This window comes from Somniosus microcephalus, chromosome 20 (genome assembly GCF_052327205.1).
Source record: "Somniosus microcephalus isolate GS21.2 chromosome 20, FLI_Smic_1.0, whole genome shotgun sequence".
Classification (NCBI taxonomy): Eukaryota; Metazoa; Chordata; class Chondrichthyes; order Squaliformes; family Somniosidae; genus Somniosus; species Somniosus microcephalus.
In genome coordinates this window covers 7,348,093-7,369,579 of record NC_141006.1, presented here as the reverse complement: position 1 = coordinate 7,369,579, position 21,487 = coordinate 7,348,093, and the positions used below count along the sequence as shown (strand labels likewise).

At 49.2% G+C, this 21,487-nt stretch overlaps 1 protein-coding gene across 1 annotated transcript in view; it reads right to left on the bottom strand.

The window, feature by feature from the left end:
- The window catches only part of LOC147103040 (potassium voltage-gated channel subfamily KQT member 4-like), a 424,561-nt gene that overhangs the window by 152,016 nt on the left and 251,058 nt on the right, over positions 1-21,487 (bottom strand). Inside the window, exons 6-7 of the mRNA XM_085963167.1 lie at positions 15,836-15,946; positions 14,283-14,378 (exon numbers count right to left, since the gene is read on the bottom strand). Coding sequence (XP_085819293.1) covers positions 14,283-14,378; positions 15,836-15,946 — 207 coding nt within the window. The remainder of the gene's footprint in view (positions 1-14,282; positions 14,379-15,835; positions 15,947-21,487) is intronic.

Here is a 21,487-nt window from a genome sequence, read left to right as displayed (position 1 = left end):
GGAGTGAATTACAGGGGTCCGGTCACTATTCTATACAATGGGTTGGAATTACAGGGGTCCGGTCACTATTCTATACAATGGGAGTGAATTACAGGGGTCCGGTCACTATTCTATTCAATGGGAGTGAATTACAGGGGTCCGGTCACTATTCTTTTCAATGGGAGTGAATTACAGGGGTCCGGTCACTATTCTATTCAATGAGAGTGAATTACAGGGGTCCGGTCACTATTCTATACAATGGGAGTGAATTACAGGGGTCCGGTCACTATTCTATACAATGGGAGTGTATTACAGGGGTCCAGTCACTATTCTATACAATGGGAGTGAATTACAGGGGTCCGGTCACTATTCTATACAATGGGAGTGAATTACAGGGGTCCGGTCACTATTCTATACAATAGGAGTGAATTACAGGGGTCCGGTCACTATTCTATTCAATGGGAGTGAATTACAGGGGTCCGGTCACTATTCTATACAATGGGTTGGAATTACAGGGGTCCGGTCACTATTCCATTCAATGGGAGTGAATTACAGGGGTCCGGTCACTATTCTATTCAATGGGAGTGAATTACAGGGGTCCGGTCACTATTCTATACAATGGGAGTGAATTACAGGGGTCCAGTCACTATTCTATTCAATGGGAGTGAATTACAGGGGTCCGGTCACTATTCTATACAATGGGAGTGAATTACAGGGGTCTGGTCACTATTCTGTACAATGGGAGTGAATTACAGGGGTCCAGTCACTATTCTATACAATGGGTTGGAATTACAGGGGTCCGGTCACTATTCTGTACAATGGGAGTGAATTACAGGGGTCCGGTCACTATTCTGTACAATGGGAGTGAATTACAGGGGTCCGGTCACTATTCTATACAATGGGAGTGAATTACAGGGGTCTGGTCACTATTCTATACAATGGGAGTGAATTACAGGGGTCCGGTCACTATTCTATACAATGGGAGTGAATTACAGGGGTCCAGTCACTATTCTATACAATGGGTTGGAATTACAGGGGTCCGGTCACTATTCTATACAATAGGAGTGAATTACAGGGGTCCGGTCACTATTCTATACAATGGGAGTGAATTACAGGGGTCCGGTCACTATTCTATACAACGGGAGTGAATTACAGGGGTCCGGTCACTATTCTATACAATGGGAGCGAATTACAGGGGTCTGATCGCTATTCTATACAATGGGAGTGAATTACAGGGGTCCGGTCACTATTCTATACAATGGGAGTGAATTACAGGGGTCCGGTCACTATTCTATTCAATGGGAGTGAATTACAGGGGTCCGGTCACTATTCTATACAATGGGTTGGAATTACAGGGGTCCGGTCACTATTCTATTCAATGGGAGTGAATTACAGGGGTCCGGTCACTATTCTATTCAATGGGAGCGAATTACAGGGGTCCGGTCACTATTCTATACAATGGGAGTGAATTACAGGGGTCCGGTCACTATTCTATTCAATGGGAGTGAATTACACGGGTCCAGTCACTATTCTATTCAATGGGAGTGAATTACAGGGGTCCGGTCACTATTCTATACAATGGGAGTGAATTACAGGGGTCCGGTCACTATTCTATTCAATGGGAGTGAATTACAGGGGTCCAGTCACTATTCTATTCAACGGGAGTGAATTACAGGGGTCCGGTCACTATTCTATACAATGGGAGTGAATTACAGGGGTCCGGTCACTATTCTATACAATGGGAGCGAATTACAGGGGTCCGGTCACTATTCTATTCAATGGGAGTGAATTACAGGGGTCTGGTCACTATTCTATTCAATGGGAGTGAATTACAGGGGTCCGGTCACTGTTCTATACAATGGGAGTGAATTACAGGGGTCCGGTCACTATTCTATACAATGGGAGTGAATTACAGGGGTCCGGTCACTATTCTATACAATGGGAGTGAATTACAGGAGTCTGGTCACTATTCTATACAATGGGAGTGAATTACAGGGGTCCGGTCACTATTCTATTCAATGGGAGTGAATTACAGGGGTCCGGTCACTATTCTATACAATGGGAGTGAATTACAGGGGTCCGGTCACTATTCTATTCAATGGGAGTGAATTACAGGGGTCCGGTCACTATTCTATTCAATGAGAGTGAATTACAGGGGTCCGGTCACTATTCTATACAATGGGAGTGAATTACAGGGGTCTGGTCACTATTCTATACAATGGGAGTGAATTACAGGGGTCCGGTCACTATTCTATACAATGGGAGTGAATTACAGGGGTCCGGTCACTATTCTATACAATGGGAGTGAATTACAGGGGTCCGGTCACTATTCTATTCAATGGGAGTGAATTACAGGGGTCCGGTCACTATTCTATTCAATGAGAGTGAATTACAGGGGTCCGGTCACTATTCTATTCAATGGGAGTGAATTACAGGGGTCCGGTCACTATTCTATTCAATGAGAGTGAATTACAGGGGTCCGGTCACTATTCCATTCAATGGGAGTGAATTACAGGGGTCCAGTCACTATTCTATTCAATGAGAGTGAATTACAGGGGTCCGGTCACTATTCCATACAATGGGAGTGAATTACAGGGGTCCAGTCACTATTCTATACAATGGGAGTGAATTACAGGGGTCCGGTCACTATTCTATACAATGGGAGTGAATTACAGGGGTCCGGTCACTATTCTATACAATGGGAGTGAATTACAGGGGTCCGGTCACTATTCTATACAATGGGTTGGAATTACAGGGGTCCGGTCACTATTCTATACAATGGGAGTGAATTACAGGGGTCCGGTCACTATTGTATACAATAGGAGTGAATTACAGGGGTCCGGTCACTATTCTATACAATAGGAGTGAATTACAGGGGTCCGGTCACTATTCTATACAATAGGAGTGAATTACAGGGGTCCGGTCACTATTCTATTCAATGGGAGTGAATTACAGGGGTCCGGTCACTATTCTATACAATGGGTTGGAATTACAGGGGTCCGGTCACTATTCCATTCAATGGGAGTGAATTACAGGGGTCCGGTCACTATTCTATACAATGGGAGTGAATTACAGGGGTCCGGTCACTATTCTATTCAATGGGAGTGAATTACAGGGGTCCGGTCACTATTCCATTCAATGGGAGTAAATTACAGGGGTCCGGTCACTATTCTATACAATGGGAGTGAATTACAGGGGTCCGGTCACTGTTCTATACAATGGGTTGGAATTACAGGGGTCCGGTCACTATTCCATTCAATGGGAGTGAATTACAGGGGTCCGGTCACTATTCTATTCAATGGGAGTGAATTACAGGGGTCCGGTCACTATTCTGTACAATGGGAGTGAATTACAGGGGTCCGGTCACTATTCTATACAATGGGAGTGAATTACAGGGGTCCGGTCACTATTCTATACAATGGGAGTGAATTACAGGGGTCTGGTCACTATTCTATATAATGGGAGTGAATTACAGGGGTCTGGTCACTATTCTATACAATGGGAGTGAATTACAGGGGTCCGGTCACTATTCTATACAATGGGAGTGAATTACAGGGGTCCGGTCACTATTCTATACAATGGGAGTGAATTACAGGGGTCCGGTCACTATTCTATACAATGGGAGTGAATTACAGGGGTCCGGTCACTATTCTATACAATGGGAGTGAATTACAGGGGTCTGGTCACTATTCTATACAATGGGAGTGAATTACAGGGGTCCGGTCACTATTCTATACAATGGGAGTGAATTACAGGGGTCCGGTCACTATTCTATTCAATGGGAGTGAATTACAGGGGTCAGGTCACTATTCTATTCAATGGGAGCGAATTACAGGGGTCCGGTCACTGTTCTATTCAATGGGAGCGAATTACAGGGGTCCGGTCACTATTCTATACAATGGGAGCGAATTACAGGGGTCCAGTCACTATTCTATTCAATGGGAGTGAATTACAGGGGTCCGGTCACTATTCTATACAATGGGAGTGAATTACAGGGGTCCAGTCACTATTCTATTCAATGGGAGTGAATTACAGGGGTCCGGTCACTATTCTATACAATGGGAGTGAATTACAGGGGTCTGGTCACTATTCTGTACAATGGGAGTGAATTACAGGGGTCCAGTCACTATTCTATACAATGGGTTGGAATTACAGGGGTCCGGTCACTATTCTATACAATGGGAGTGAATTACAGGGGTCCGGTCACTATTCTGTACAATGGGAGTGAATTACAGGGGTCCGGTCACTATTCTATACAATGGGAGTGAATTACAGGGGTCTGGTCACTATTCTATACAATGGGAGTGAATTACAGGGGTCCGGTCACTATTCTATACAATGGGAGTGAATTACAGGGGTCCAGTCACTATTCTATACAATGGGTTGGAATTACAGGGGTCCGGTCACTATTCTATACAATAGGAGTGAATTACAGGGGTCCGGTCACTATTCTATACAATGGGAGTGAATTACAGGGGTCCGGTCACTATTCTATACAACGGGAGTGAATTACAGGGGTCCGGTCACTATTCTATACAATGGGAGCGAATTACAGGGGTCTGATCGCTATTCTATACAATGGGAGTGAATTACAGGGGTCCGGTCACTATTCTATACAATGGGAGTGAATTACAGGGGTCCGGTCACTATTCTATTCAATGGGAGTGAATTACAGGGGTCCGGTCACTATTCTATACAATGGGTTGGAATTACAGGGGTCCGGTCACTATTCTATTCAATGGGAGTGAATTACAGGGTCCGGTCACTATTCTATTCAATGGGAGCGAATTACAGGGGTCCGGTCACTATTCTATACAATGGGAGTGAATTACAGGGGTCCGGTCACTATTCTATTCAATGGGAGTGAATTACAGGGGTCCAGTCACTATTCTATTCAATGGGAGTGAATTACAGGGGTCCGGTCACTATTCTATACAATGGGAGTGAATTACAGGGGTCCGGTCACTATTCTATTCAATGGGAGTGAATTACAGGGGTCCAGTCACTATTCTATTCAACGGGAGTGAATTACAGGGGTCCGGTCACTATTCTATACAATGGGAGTGAATTACAGGGGTCCGGTCACTATTCTATACAATGGGAGCGAATTACAGGGGTCCGGTCACTATTCTATTCAATGGGAGTGAATTACAGGGGTCTGGTCACTATTCTATTCAATGGGAGTGAATTACAGGGGTCCGGTCACTGTTCTATACAATGGGAGTGAATTACAGGGGTCCGGTCACTATTCTATACAATGGGAGTGAATTACAGGGGTCCGGTCACTATTCTATACAATGGGAGTGAATTACAGGAGTCTGGTCACTATTCTATACAATGGGAGTGAATTACAGGGGTCCGGTCACTATTCTATTCAATGGGAGTGAATTACAGGGGTCCGGTCACTATTCTATACAATGGGAGTGAATTACAGGGGTCCGGTCACTATTCTATTCAATGGGAGTGAATTACAGGGGTCCGGTCACTATTCTATTCAATGAGAGTGAATTACAGGGGTCCGGTCACTATTCTATACAATGGGAGTGAATTACAGGGGTCTGGTCACTATTCTATACAATGGGAGTGAATTACAGGGGTCCGGTCACTATTCTATACAATGGGAGTGAATTACAGGGGTCCGGTCACTATTCTATACAATGGGAGTGAATTACAGGGGTCCGGTCACTATTCTATTCAATGGGAGTGAATTACAGGGGTCCGGTCACTATTCTATTCAATGAGAGTGAATTACAGGGGTCCGGTCACTATTCTATTCAATGGGAGTGAATTACAGGGGTCCGGTCACTATTCTATTCAATGAGAGTGAATTACAGGGGTCCGGTCACTATTCCATTCAATGGGAGTGAATTACAGGGGTCCAGTCACTATTCTATTCAATGAGAGTGAATTACAGGGGTCCGGTCACTATTCCATACAATGGGAGTGAATTACAGGGGTCCAGTCACTATTCTATACAATGGGAGTGAATTACAGGGGTCCGGTCACTATTCTATACAATGGGAGTGAATTACAGGGGTCCGGTCACTATTCTATACAATGGGACTGAATTACAGGGGTCCGGTCACTATTCTATACAATGGGTTGGAATTACAGGGGTCCGGTCACTATTCTATACAATGGGAGTGAATTACAGGGGTCCGGTCACTATTCTATACAATAGGAGTGAATTACAGGGGTCCGGTCACTATTCTATACAATAGGAGTGAATTACAGGGGTCCGGTCACTATTCTATACAATAGGAGTGAATTACAGGGGTCCGGTCACTATTCTATTCAATGGGAGTGAATTACAGGGGTCCGGTCACTATTCTATACAATGGGTTGGAATTACAGGGGTCCGGTCACTATTCCATTCAATGGGAGTGAATTACAGGGGTCCGGTCACTATTCTATACAATGGGAGTGAATTACAGGGGTCCGGTCACTATTCTATTCAATGGGAGTGAATTACAGGGGTCCGGTCACTATTCCATTCAATGGGAGTGAATTACAGGGGTCCGGTCACTATTCTATACAATGGGAGTGAATTACAGGGGTCCGGTCACTGTTCTATACAATGGGTTGGAATTACAGGGGTCCGGTCACTATTCCATTCAATGGGAGTGAATTACAGGGGTCCGGTCACTATTCTATTCAATGGGAGTGAATTACAGGGGTCCGGTCACTATTCTGTACAATGGGAGTGAATTACAGGGGTCCGGTCACTATTCTGTACAATGGGAGTGAATTACAGGGGTCCGGTCACTATTCTGTACAATGGGAGTGAATTACAGGGGTCCGGTCACTATTCTATACAATGGGAGTGAATTACAGGGGTCCGGTCACTATTCTATACAATGGGAGTGAATTACAGGGGTCCGGTCACTATTCTATACAATGGGAGTGAATTACAGGGGTCTGGTCACTATTCTATATAATGGGAGTGAATTACAGGGGTCTGGTCACTATTCTATACAATGGGAGTGAATTACAGGGGTCCGGTCACTATTCTATACAATGGGAGTGAATTACAGGGGTCCGGTCACTATTCTATACAATGGGAGTGAATTACAGGGGTCCGGTCACTATTCTATACAATGGGAGTGAATTACAGGGGTCCGGTCACTATTCTATACAATGGGAGTGAATTACAGGGGTCTGGTCACTATTCTATACAATGGGAGTGAATTACAGGGGTCCGGTCACTATTCTATACAATGGGAGTGAATTACAGGGGTCCAGTCACTATTCTATACAATGGGAGTGAATTACAGGGGTCCGGTCACTATTCTATACAATGGGAGTGAATTACAGGGGTCCAGTCACTATTCTATACAATGGGAGTGAATTACAGGGGTCCGGTCACTATTCTATTCAATGGGAGTGAATTACAGGGGTCAGGTCACTATTCTATTCAATGGGAGCGAATTACAGGGGTCCGGTCACTGTTCTATTCAATGGGAGCGAATTACAGGGGTCCGGTCACTATTCTATACAATGGGAGCGAATTACAGGGGTCCAGTCACTATTCTATTCAATGGGAGCGAATTACAGGGGTCCGGTCACTGTTCTATTCAATGGGAGCGAATTACAGGGGTCCGGTCACTATTCTATACAATGGGAGTGAATTACAGGGGTCCGGTCACTATTCCATACAATGGGAGTGAATTACAGGTGTCCGGTCACTATTCTATACAATGGGAGTGAATTACAGGGGTCCGGTCACTATTCTATTCAATGGGAGTGAATTACAGGGGTCCAGTCACTATTCTATACAATGGGAGTGAATTACAGGGGTCCGGTCACTATTCTATACAATGGGAGTGAATTACAGGGGTCCGGTCACTGTTCTATTCAATGGGAGTGAATTACAGGGGTCCGGTCACTATTCCATACAATGGGAGTGAATTACAGGGGTCCGGTCACTATTCCATTCAATGGGAGTGAATTACAGGGGTCCGGTCACTATTCTATACAATGGGAGTGAATTACAGGGGTCCGGTCACTATTCTATACAATGGGAGTGAATTACAGGGGTCCGGTCACTATTCTATACAATGGGAGTGAATTACAGGGGTCTGGTCAATATTCTATACAATGAGAGTGAATTACAGGGGTCCAGTCACTATTCTATTCAATGGGAGTGAATTACAGGGGTCCGGTCACTATTCTATACAATGGGAGTGAATTACAGAGGTCCGGTCACTATTCTATTCAACGGGAGTGAATTACAGGGGTCCGGCCACTATTCTATACAATGGGAGTGAATTACAGGGGTCCGGTCACTATTCTGTACAATGGGAGTGAATTACAGGGGTCCGGTCACTATTCTATACAATGGGAGTGAATTACAGGGGTCCGGTCACTATTCTATCCAATGGGAGTGAATTACAGGGGTCCGGTCACTATTCTATACAATGGGAGTGAATTACAGGGGTCCGGTCACTATTCTATACAATGGGAGTGAATTACAGGGGTCTGGTCACTATTTTATTCAATGGGAGTGAATGACAAGGGTCCGGTCACTATTTTATTCAATGGGAGTGAATGACAAGGGTCCGGTCACTATTCTATACAATGGGAGTGAATTACAGGGATCCAGTCACTATTCTATACAATGGGAGTGAATACCAATTGTAATTTCTTTAGTGCAAATGCTCATCTTGAGGTCAGGATATAGAGCTAAATTGGCCTCTGGTACAACGCAATTGATTGTCCATTCCGATTACTTAATCATAGGTTTGGTTACTCTCTGTAACACTACCTTTTTTGCATCCTTTGCAGCTTCCACCAATCTGACAGTGGCACAGGACTATCCAGTGCCGCTGATGTGTTTGTCAGGTGATCCTCATGCAGACCTAATTGCCCTGGAATCAGCTAATGAGAATACTCTGGTTTGTTTGTAACTGAATCCCGAATAAGCAATGCAGGAAATCTGCGTGAACAGCAGCTGGAAATTCAAGGTCAGCAGGGTGGCTGAACAAAATCATGAATGAACGTACGAGCAGAAGGGTGGGAAAATACAATCGGGTCCATTAAGCCTGCCCCATCAGATATAGTGCAACGACACACAACCACTGCCCCACCCCTAATCATGAATTCTTCTGGGAGAAACAAAAAAACGGAGAAAACAACATGCAGCCAATTCAGAAGAAACTCTGGGAATTTTTCTTCGATTCCTTAAGGCATCGGGCAAAGCTCCAGGAGACTATAATAACCCATAACTCTTGACAATCACAATTACTGAGCAACCTACCCACTATAACTGATTATATCGCTCAGGAACCTGACACATTTGCTTTTAAATGACAGTAGTGAATCAATATCCACCAAATGTTCAGGGAGCCTAATCCAGAGAGTTTCCGATGTTTCGCCATCCTTATGATCTTGCCCTTAACATGGTTGACCACACCATCCTCCTCCAACACATGTCCTCCACTGTCCAGTTCAATGAGATTGTCCTTGCTTGGTTCCACTATTACCTATCTTATTGTAGTTAAAGCATCTCCAACAATGGCTTCCATTTCAGCCCCCACACCATTACCCCTGGAATCCCCCAAGAGCTGTCCTTAGCCACCTCCTCTTCCTCAACTGAATGCTGCCCCTTGGCGACATCATCCAAAGGCATGGGGTCAGCTTCCACACACACACTGACAAAGCCTCTCTCTATTTCTCTACCACCTCTCTCAACCCCTCCACTGCCACTGTGTTGTCAGACTGCTTGTCTGGTATCAAGAATGGGATGAGCCACATTTTCCTTCAGTTAAACATTGGGAAGATTGAAGACAGCGGGCGCGATCTTGCCAGCCCTGAGGAGGCGGGTATGGAGGCATGACTGTCGGGGGTGCCCAACCCACCTCCATGCCATCTTCCTAAGAGGCAGGTAGCCGTCCCGCACCAGGTCCCGTCTCCTTGGAGGCGGGAAGGGATTAAAGCCTATTAACTGCCTGTTAACAGGTAGTTAACAGGCAGAAAATAGGATTATCCCCTTTTTGCCCTCACAAGTGCGGGCTTCCCGAAAGCTCCGAAACCCACCAGGTCAGCGAGGCGAGTACTGGGTCTGCGGGGGTCGGGTGGTGCAAAAGTGTGGTGTGAAGGTAAGTGATGGGTGCAAGAGTGTAGAGGTGAGTATCTGAGGTAAGTGCAAAGTGTTAGTAAAAGTGTACTTACCTTTGTTTCTTCCTGCAGGCTGCAGTCGGTGGGTATGCGGAGAGTCTCGCACCTCCACGTTGGAGATGATAGATGGCCATTGCATTCTCCAATGCAACAACCATCTCATTTCTGCAAAAGAAAGCTGTTTGATGAGGACCTCATCAAACTACAGAGAATGTCAATGTTTGGCAGCTACGCAGAGCTGTTAAACGATGCCAATTCATCTGTCAAAAACATTGATGTTCTCTGTAACCGGCTTTCCCTTAATTGGCCTGCTAAGCCCACTAGGCGGGCTTAACAAGGTCAATCAAGGGAAAATAGCGTGGGTTGGCCAGAAGTTGTTGGAGGCGGGACTGAAACCCCGCGATCCCCGATGCCGACTCCTCCCCCCCGTGATCCCTGATGTTGACTCCCCCGTGATCCCCGATGTCGAGCCCCCCGTGATACCCGATGTCGACCCCCCCGCGATCCCTGATGTTGACCCCCCCGCGATCCCCGATGTCGACCCCCCGCGATCCCCGATGTTGACTCCCCCGCGATCCCCGATGTTGACTCCCCCGTGATCCCCGATGTCGAGCCCCCCGTGATACCCGATGTCGACCCCCCCCGTGATCCCTGATGTCGACCCCCCCGCGATCCCCGATGTCGACCCACCCCCGTGATCCCCGATGTTGACTCCCCCGCGATCCCCGATGTCGACCCCACACCCCTGCGATCCCCGATGTCGACCCCCCCGCGATCCCCGATGTCGAGCCCCCCGTGATCCCCGATGTCGATCCCCCCCGCGATCCCCGATGTCGACTCCCCCGCGATCCCCGATGTCGAGCCCCCCGTGATCCCCGATGTCGATCCCCCCCGCGATCCCCGATGTCGACTCCCCCGCGATCCCCGATGTCGACCCCCCACCCCCGCGATCCCCGATGTCGACCCCCCCCGCGATCCCCGATGTCGACCCCCCCGTGATCCCTGATGTCGACCCCCCGCGATCCCTGATGTCGACCCCCGTGATCCCCGATGTCGATCCCCGCGATCCCCGATGTCGAACCCCCCATGATCCCAGATGTCGACCCCCCCGCGATCCCCGATGTCGAACCCCCCGCGATCCCCGATGTCGAACCCCCCGTGATCCCCGAGGTCAACCCCCCCCGTGATCCCCGAGGTCAACCCCCCCCGTGATCCCCGATGTCGACCCCCCCGCGATCCCCGATGTCGAACCCCCCGTGATCCCCGATGTCGACCCCCCCGTGATCCCCGATGTCGACCCCCCCGTGATCCCCGAGGTCAACCCCCCCCGTGATCCCCGATGTCGACCCCCCCCCGCGATCCCTGATGTCGACCCCCCCGTGATCCCCGATGTCGACCCCCCCGCGATCCCCGATGTCGACCCCCCCGTGATCCCAGATGTCGAACCCCCCGCGATCCCAGATGTCGACCCCCCCGTGATCCCAGATGTCGACCCCCCCCGTGATCCCCGATGGGACCCCCCCGTGATCCCCGAGGTCAACCTCCCCCGTGATCCCCGATGTCGACCCCCCCCCGCGATCCCCGATGTCGACCCCCCCGTGATCCCCGATGTCGAGCCCCCCGCGATCCCCGAGGTCAACCTCCCCCGTGATCCCCGATGTCGATCCCCCCCGCGATCCCCGATGTCGACCCCCCCGTGATCCCTGATGTCGAACCCCCGCGATCCCCGATGTCGACCCCCCCCGTGATCCCCGATGTCGAACCCCCCGTGATCCCAGATGTCGAACCCCCCGTGATCCCCGATGTCGAACCCCCCCGCGATCCCAGATGTCGACCCCCCCCGCGATCCCAGATGTCGACCCCCCCCCGCGATCCCCGATGTCGACCCCCCCGTGATCCCCGATGTCGACCCCCCCGTGATCCCCGATGTCGACCCCCCCGCGATCCCCGATGTCGACCCCCCCACGATCCCCGATGTCGACCCCCCCGCGATCCCCGACGTCGACCCCCCCGTGATCCCTGATGTCGAACCCCCCGCGATCCCCGATGTCGACCCCCCCCGTGATCCCCGATGTCGACCCCCCCAGCGATCCCCGATGTCGACCCCCCCAGCGATCCCCGATGTCGACCCCCCCGCGATCCCCGATGTCGACCCCCCCGCGATCCCCGATGTCGACCCCCCCGCGATCCCCGATGTCGACCCCCCCGCGATCCCCGATGTCGACCCCCCCGTGATCCCCGATGTTGACCCCCCCGCGATCCCTGATGTCGAACCCCCCCGTGATCCCCGATGTCGACCCCCCCGCGATCCCCGATGTCGACCCCCCCGCGACCCCTATGTCGACCCCCCCGTGATCCCCGATGTCGGCCCCCCCGCGATCCCCGATGTCGAGCCCCCCGCGATCCCCGATGTCGAGCCCCCCGCGATCCCCGATGTCGACCCCCCCGCGACCCCTATGTCGACCCCCCCGTGATCCCCGATGTCGGCCCCCCCCGCGATCCCCGATGTCGAGCCCCCCGCGATCCCCGATGTCGGCCCCCCCGCGATCCCCGATGTCGGCCCCCCTGTGATCCCCGATGTCGAGCCCCCCGCGATCCCCGATGTCGGCCCCCCCGCGACCCCTATGTCGGCCCCCCCGTGATCCCCGATGTCGACCCCCCCGTGACCCCTATGTCGACCCCCCCGTGATCCCCGATGTCGACCCCCCGCGATCCCCGATGTCGAGCCCCCCGCGATCCCCGATGTCGAGCCCCCCGCGATCCCCGATGTCGAGCCCCCCGTTTACAATATTAAGGGATCGGATAGGGTAGATCGAGAGAAACAATTTCTTTCAGTGGGGGAGTCAAGAAGAAGGGGACATAATCTTAAAATTAGAGCTCGGCCATTTCGGAGGAAAATCAGGAGGCAGTTTTTCACACATCGCGTAGTATAAATCTGGAACTCTCTCCCCCAAATGGCTGTGGATGCTGAGACAATTGGAGCTTTCAAGACTGAGATAGATGGGTTTTTGTTAGGTAAGGTAGCAAGGGATTATGGAGCTAAGGCAGGTAGATGGAGTTGAGGAGCAGATCAGCCATGATCTAATTGAATGGTGCAGCAGGCTCGAGGATGAATGGCCTCCACCTGTTCCTAATGGTCCTATGTTCCCTCAGTCTCCCCTGTTTCCTGTGCTCTATAGGCTTTTAAATGTTAAGCTTTGTGTCCTTTAAAAACTATCTCCTGATTTGCCTTGTCTTCATGCCTATTCTTCTCACCCTTTGTATTTCTAGATCTTGGCCCTCCATCTCAGGATCTCAAGAATGAAAAAAGATTGCAGCTACACAGGATCGAAGTTTTAGCTGGCAAGATCCAACTTCTCTTAAAGGGTGATGCTTCAACTTTTGCATACTTGTTCTTTAGACGGTCTCTGGCTGCCAAATGAATCAGATCCCTGTGGGTATCTGCCAAGATCTTATTCACGTTCCCATTGAATAAAGCAGCAGATACTTCAGAACCATACTGGTTGTCACAGAGGTCAGCCAGAATTTTTCCTGCAGTGGGGAAACTTCAGCAGCAACACTTAAAAAAACCCTTGTGCAGTGGCTGTTCTACAACAGTGTGTTGCGGGTTTAGAATTCTTAATGTGATTACAGAGCTGGTATTGCCATGGAGATGAACTTTAAACATAAAGCTTGTATATGACTGGCAAGCTTCATGCTGTTTTGACCTTTTAGCAACCCATTTAAGCTTGACCATAGATGCTAATTCACCAAAAATCAAATTAGTCAGCTATTTTTATTTTCAGAAAGCAGACCTGACTAAGTTTTTTCAGCATTCCCTTACAGCCAGTCTTGTTCCTACTCCTCAACTCCCAGCTCTCCTCCACTACAACTGCTTCCCATCCCAACTCTCCCAACTCTTCGTATCCCATTACAATTCTTCTTCTTCAGCTGTAATAGATTCCAGGAGCAGTGTGGGGCTTGGCAGGCTGAAAGTCCTTTCTTTATTCCTACCGCCAGCCTCCTCGTGTCTCCCACTGCAATGAAACACAACCCCAAAATCCCCGCTCAAAGCCATTCTCCAGCTCTGAGTCTCGGGCAGCACAGCATGGCGGCATTGTCGGACCATTTAAACGGTTTGTTGTGATTGTAACCTTCACGCATATGATGTCACATAATGCTGACAGAATGCATAATTCTACACTCACCTGAATGAGATTGGCAGCAGGGGTTCTCCTTTTTTCAAAGTGTTTCTGTCGATGTTGTTCTTGAACTTTGAGAGCAAACCCTGAACCCAGAATTCCCTGCAAGCAACACACCACAGTCAGTCACTATGTGGAGATCAACAATGGTCTAAATTGCATGTTGTCAGTATTTTCAGTGACAAGATAAGAAAACATCGGAACCAGATTTTTAAAGCATTGTTTTTTCCTTCTGACTTTCTATCCTCCTTTCCTGAAGTTGCTAACCCTTACTGAAAGTGGCTCCACAAGGGCCAGCGTCCCTCCAACACCTTGTCCAACTAGCCATTCTTCACGTGAGCTTAGACAGCGAGTGATGACAGGCTATTTGGCCATGGATGCAGCAGAAACAAACGCAAACCTGTCCTTACGTGATGTGCACTGGATAGTAATCAATAACAGAACCCCGGCTAAGTTTTCCCCTCCTTAGCCGAGGATGCTGAGGCCAATTATAGCATCAGCTGAGATCAGTGAACTCATGATCAACCTGTATGGCTCAGCAGCACACGGGGCAGCCCATTTAGCCAATGAGTCATCGGGGCACATTAATCTGGCCAATCAGAAGTAATGAGAAAAAGGTAAAGAGTCAAACATTTTGAAAGATAACTTTTTTGTGGATTTTTGTGCTTATTTGGGTCTGGGATTAAGAGTGAACTCACATCCCGCCACTAGGTGGCTGTATTTGTTTACCTTTTAACAAGCAGAAGCAGCACAGCAGAGCGTAAAAAGCCTGCAGTATGTCAGCACCTCCTGTTGCTGCATCTTAGCTGAGAAATGCTGTGGCACGTAGCTTTTTAAAGCTAATTGGGGGAGTTTTGTACTGAACACTCAAGCCCACGGGACTTGGGTTGAGGCTACTCCAAACTCACTTCAAGTAGGATACTTGCAGCAACAGAAGGAGATTTTCATCCTGCTTGTCCAGGCCAGATTTTGAGTCTGGGTCCCAGAGATAGCAGGACAGTGTTCCAGCTGCAAAAGAAGCAGAGGTGACATGCGAAAGCATTTTTTTATGTAGCGAGTTGTTATAATCTAGGATACACTGCCTGAAAGGGCGGTGGAAGCAGATTCAATAATAACTTTCAAAGGGAATTGGATACACATTTTAAAAGGAAAAATTTGCAGGGCTTTGGGGAAAGAGCAGAGGAGTGGGACTAATTGGAGAGCTCTACCAAAGAGCCAGCATAGGCACGATGGGCCAAATGGCCTCCCTTTGTGTTGAATCATTCTATGATTCTAACTCCCTTCACCAGCTAGCCTCCCAAACCCATTCACATAGGATCCCAACAGCCAGCACACAAAAGGGATTTCAGGGGGGTTCGAGCCATGGCCTGTGCCGAAAGGCCAAAGTTTGAACTAATGGTGCCACACAATGCACATGAAAATTAGAGCTGGAAACTGAAAGCATTTAACTTCTGAACTGAAAAAGCATAGTAGCCAGTTTGTTTTAACTTAAGGCAGTGATTCCTAACTTCATTCTATGCCGTTTCTAGCAGCTATCTATAGCAGTCCCATATACTTACAGCTGGTAGAGCAAAGAAAGAGACTCCTAATAGTGCAAATCCTGCTGCTAGCATTCGACCAAGCCATGTTTGTGGTGTTTTATCACCATAACCGATTGTTGTTAGTGTAACCTGTAAAATTAGAGATTTTTTTTAAATTGACATTTAAACCCAGTTTGACTCACTCTAAATCCATGTTGTCACAAGAAGTATTTCTTATCTAATCCCCTTATTAGAGAAATGGGCTGAACTAATTTGGGGAGGGGACTGTAATTGGTCAGGTAGACACTACCACCCACTGTTCTATGGCACAGCACAGCCAGCTCTCTTACCCAAACTGGAAAAAGTCTGAAACAACAGTAGATGGACAATGTCAAGCGACAGTGACATTGCAGCTTGACAGCACAGAAATAAAACACACCACAATGGACAACCAAATAAATCCTGCAGCAAGGTCTGGGTTACTCATGGCAATTTGCTAAGAATTGGATGTATTGAGAACTGAGCAGCCAATCAGAACAAACCCCAATTGATGCTGCTGAATCTAACCTCTTTAAGTGATGATAGAGGGAGTGAGGGGCGGGAAAACACTGAGATAATGGGAGCGCTGATGGAGGGAGTCAGGAGTGGGAAAACACTGAGATAATGGGAGTGATGATAGAGGGAGTGAGGAGTGGGAAAACACTGAGATAATGGGAGTGATGATAGAGGGAGTGAGGAGTGGGAAAACACTGAGATAATGGGAGTGATGATAGAGGGAGTGAGGAGTGGGAAAACACTGAGATAATGGGAGTGATGATGGAGGGAGTGAGGAGTGGGAAAACACTGAGATAATGGGAGTGATGATAGAGGGAGTGAGGAGTGGGAAAACACTGAGATAATGGGAGTGATGATGGAGGGAGTGAGGGGTGGGAAAACACTGAGATAATGGGAGTGATGGTGGAGGGAGTGAGGGGCGGGAAAACACTGAGATAATGGGAGCGCTGATGGAGGGAGTGAGGAGCGGGGAAACACTGAGATAATGGGAGTGATGATGGAGGGAGTGAGGGGTGAGAAAACACTGAGATAATGGGAGTGATGATGGAGGGAGTGAGGGGCGGGAAAACACTGAGATAATGGGAGTGATGATGGAGGGAGTGAGGGGCGGGAAAACACTGAGATAATGGGAGTGATGATGGAGGGAGTGAGGAGTGGGAAAACACTGAGATAATGGGAGTGATGATAGAGGGAGTGAGGGGCGGGAAAACACTGAGATAATGGGAGTGATGATGGAGGGAGTGAGGAGTGGGAAAACACTGAGATAATGGGAGTGATGATGGAGGGAGTGAGGAGTGGGAAAACACTGAGATAATGGGAGTGATGATAGAGGGAGTGAGGAGTGGGAAAACACTGAGATAATGGGAGCGCTGGTGGAGGGAGTGAGGGGCGGGAAAACACTGAGATAATGGGAGTGATGATGGAGGGAGTGAGGAATGGGAAAACACTGAGATAATGGGAGTGATGATGGAGGGAGTGAGGGGCGGGAAAACACTGAGATAATGGGAGTGATGATAGAGGGAGTGAGGAGTGGGAAAACACTGAGATAATGGGAGTGATGATAGAGGGAGTGAGGGGCGGGAAAACACTGAGATAATGGGAGTGATGATGGAGGGAGTGAGGAGTGGGAAAACACTGAGATAATGGGAGTGATGATGGAGGGAGTGAGGAGTGGGAAAACACTGAGATAATGGGAGTGATGATGGAGGGAGTGAGGAGTGGGAAAACACTGAGATAATGGGAGTGATGATGGAGGGAGTGAGGAGTGGGAAAACACTGAGATAATGGGAGTGATGATAGAGGGAGTGAGGAGTGGGAAAACACTGAGATAATGGGAGCGCTGGTGGAGGGAGTGAGGGGCGGGAAAACACTGAGATAATGGGAGTGATGATGGAGGGAGAGAGGGGTGGGAAAACACTGAGATAATGGGAGCGCTGATGGAGGGAGTGAGGGGTGGGAAAACACTGAGATAATGGGAGTGATGATGGAGGGAGTGAGGAGTGGGAAAACACTGAGATAATGGGAGTGATGGTGGAGCGAGTGAGGAGTGGGAAAACACTGAGATAATGGGAGCGCTGATGGAGGGAGTGAGGGGCGGGAAAACACTGAGATAATGGGAGTGATGATAGAGGGAGTGAGGGGCGGGAAAACACTGAGATAATGGGAGTGATGATGGAGGGAGTGAGGGGCGGGAAAACACTGAGATAATGGGAGTGATGATGGAGGGAGTGAGGAGTGGGAAAACACTGAGATAATGGGAGTGATGATGGAGGGAGTGAGGAGTGGGAAAACACTGAGATAATGGGAGTGATGATGGAGCGAGTGAGGAGTGGGAAAACACTGAGATAATGGGAGTGATGATGGAGGGAGTGAGGGGCGGGAAAACACTGAGATAATGGGAGCGCTGATGGAGGGAGTGAGGGGTGGGAAAACACTGAGATAATGGGAGTGATGATGGAGGGAGTGAGGAGTGGGAAAACACTGAGATAATGGGAGTGATGATAGAGGGAGTGAGGGGTGGGAAAACACTGAGATAATGGGAGTGATGATGGAGGGAGTGAGGAGTGGGAAAACACTGAGATAATGGGAGTGATGATAGAGGGAGTGAGGGGCGGGAAAACACTGAGTTAATGGGAGTGATGATAGAGGGAGTGAGGGGTGGGAAAACACTGAGATAATGGGAGTGATGATAGAGGGAGTGAGGAGTGGGAAAACACTGAGATAATGGGAGTGATGATGGAGGGAGTGAGGGGCGGGAAAACACTGAGATAATGGGAGTGATAATGGAGGGAGTGAGGGGCGGGAAAACACTGAGATAATGGGAGTGATGATGGAGGGAGTGAGGGGTGGGAAAACACTGAGATAATGGGAGTGCTGATGGAGGGAGTGAGGAGTGGGAAAACACTGAGATAATGGGAGTGATGATAGAGGGAGTGAGGGGTGGGAAAACACTGAGATAATGGGAGTGATGATGGAGGGAGTGAGGAGTGGGAAAACACTGAGATAATGGGAGTGATGATGGAGGGAGTGAGGAGTGGGAAAACACTGAGATAATGGGAGTGATGATGGAGGGAGTGAGGAGTGGGAAAACACTGAGATAATGGGAGTGATGATAGAGGGAGTGAGGAGTGGGAAAACACTGAGATAATGGGAGTGGTGATGGAGGGAGTGAGGGGTGGGAAAACACTGAGATAATGGGAGTGATGATAGAGGGAGTGAGGGGCGGGAAAACACTGAGATAATGGGAGTGATGATAGAGGGAGTGAGGAGTGGGAAAACACTGAGATAATGGGAGTGATGATAGAGGGAGTGAGGGGCGGGAAAACACTGAGATAATGGGAGTGATGATGGAGGGAGTGAGGAGTGGGAAAACACTGAGATAATGGGAGTGATGATGGAGGGAGTGAGGAGTGGGAAAACACTGAGATAATGGGAGTGATGATAGAGGGAGTGAGGGGTGGGAAAACACTGAGATAATGGGAGTGATGATGGAGGGAGTGAGGAGTGGGAAAACACTGAGATAATGGGAGTGATGATGGAGGGAGTGAGGGGTGAGAAAACACTGAGATAATGGGAGTGATGATAGAGGGAGTGAGGGGCGGGAAAACACTGAGTTAATGGGAGTGATGATGGAGGGAGTGAGGAGTGGGAAAACACTGAGATAATGGGAGTGATGATGGAGGGAGTGAGGGGCGGGAAAACACTGAGATAATGGGAGTGATGATGGAGGGAGTGAGGAGTGGGAAAACACTGAGATAATGGGAGTGATGATGGAGGGAGTGAGGAGTGGGAAAACACTGAGATAATGGGAGTGATGATGGAGGGAGTGAGGGGTGAGAAAACACTGAGATAATGGGAGTGATGATGGAGGGAGTGAGGGGTGAGAAAACACTGAGATAATGGGAGTGATGATGGAGGGAGTGAGGAGTGGGAAAACACTGAGATAATGGGAGTGATGATGGAGGGAGTGAGGGGCGGGAAAACACTGAGATAATGGGAGTGATGATGGAGGGAGTGAGGAGTGGGAAAACACTGAGATAATGGGAGTGATGATGGAGGGAGTGAGGAGTGGGAAAACACTGAGATAATGGGAGTGATGATGGAGGGAGTGAGGGGTGAGAAAACACTGAGATAATGGGAGCGCTGATGGAGGGAGTGCTGGGTGGGAAAACACTGAGATAATGGGAGTGATGATGGAGGGAGTGAGGAGTGGGAAAACACTGAGATAATGGGAGTGATGATGGAGGGAGTGAGGGGCGGGAAAACACTGAGATAATGGGAGTGCTGATGGAGGGAGTGAGGGGCGGGAAAACACTGAGATAATGGGAGTGATGATGGAGGGAGTGAGGGGTGGGAAAACACTGAGATAATGGGAGTGATGATAGAGGGAGTGAGGGGCGGGAAAACACTGAGATAATGGGAGTGATGATAGAGGGAGTGAGGGGCGGGAAAACACTGAGATAATGGGAGTGATGATGGAGGGAGTGAGGAGTGAGAAAACACTGAGATAATGGGAGTGATGATAGAGGGAGTGAGGGGCGGGAAAACACTGAGATAATGGGAGTGATGATGGAGGGAGTGAGGGGCGGGAAAACACTGAGATAATGGGAGTGATGATAGAGGGAGTGAGGGGCGGGAAAACACTGAGATAATGGGAGTGATGATGGAGGGAGTGAGGAGTGGGAAAACACTGAGATAATGGGAGTGATGATGGAGGGAGTGAGGAGTGGGAAAACACTGAGATAATGGGAGTGATGATAGAGGGAGTGAGGAGTGGGAAAACACTGAGATAATGGGAGCGCTGGTGGAGGGAGTGAGGGGCGGGAAAACACTGAGATAATGGGAGTGATGATGGAGGGAGTGAGGAATGGGAAAACACTGAGATAATGGGAGTGATGATGGAGGGAGTGAGGGGCGGGAAAACACTGAGATAATGGGAGTGATGATGGAGGGAGTGAGGAGTGGGAAAACACTGAGATAATGGGAGTGATGATAGAGGGAGTGAGGGGCGGGAAAACACTGAGATAATGGGAGTGATGATGGAGGGAGTGAGGAGTGGGAAAACACTGAGATAATGGGAGTGATGATGGAGGGAGTGAGGAGTGGGAAAACACTGAGATAATGGGAGCGCTGATGGAGGGAGTGAGGGGCGGGAAAACACTGAGATAATGGGAGTGATGATAGAGGGAGTGAGGGGCGGGAAAACACTGAGATAATGGGAGTGATGATGGAGGGAGTGAGGGGCGGGAAAACACTGAGATAATGGGAGTGATGATGGAGGGAGTGAGGAGTGGGAAAACACTGAGATAATGGGAGTGATGATGGAGGGAGTGAGGAGTGGGAAAACACTGAGATAATGGGAGTGATGATGGAGCGAGTGAGGAGTGGGAAAACACTGAGATAATGGGAGTGATGATGGAGGGAGTGAGGGGCGGGAAAACACTGAGATAATGGGAGCGCTGATGGAGGGAGTGAGGGGTGGGAAAACACTGAGATAATGGGAGTGATGATGGAGGGAGTGAGGAGTGGGAAAACACTGAGATAATGGGAGTGATGATAGAGGGAGTGAGGGGTGGGAAAACACTGAGATAATGGGAGTGATGATGGAGGGAGTGAGGAGTGGGAAAACACTGAGAT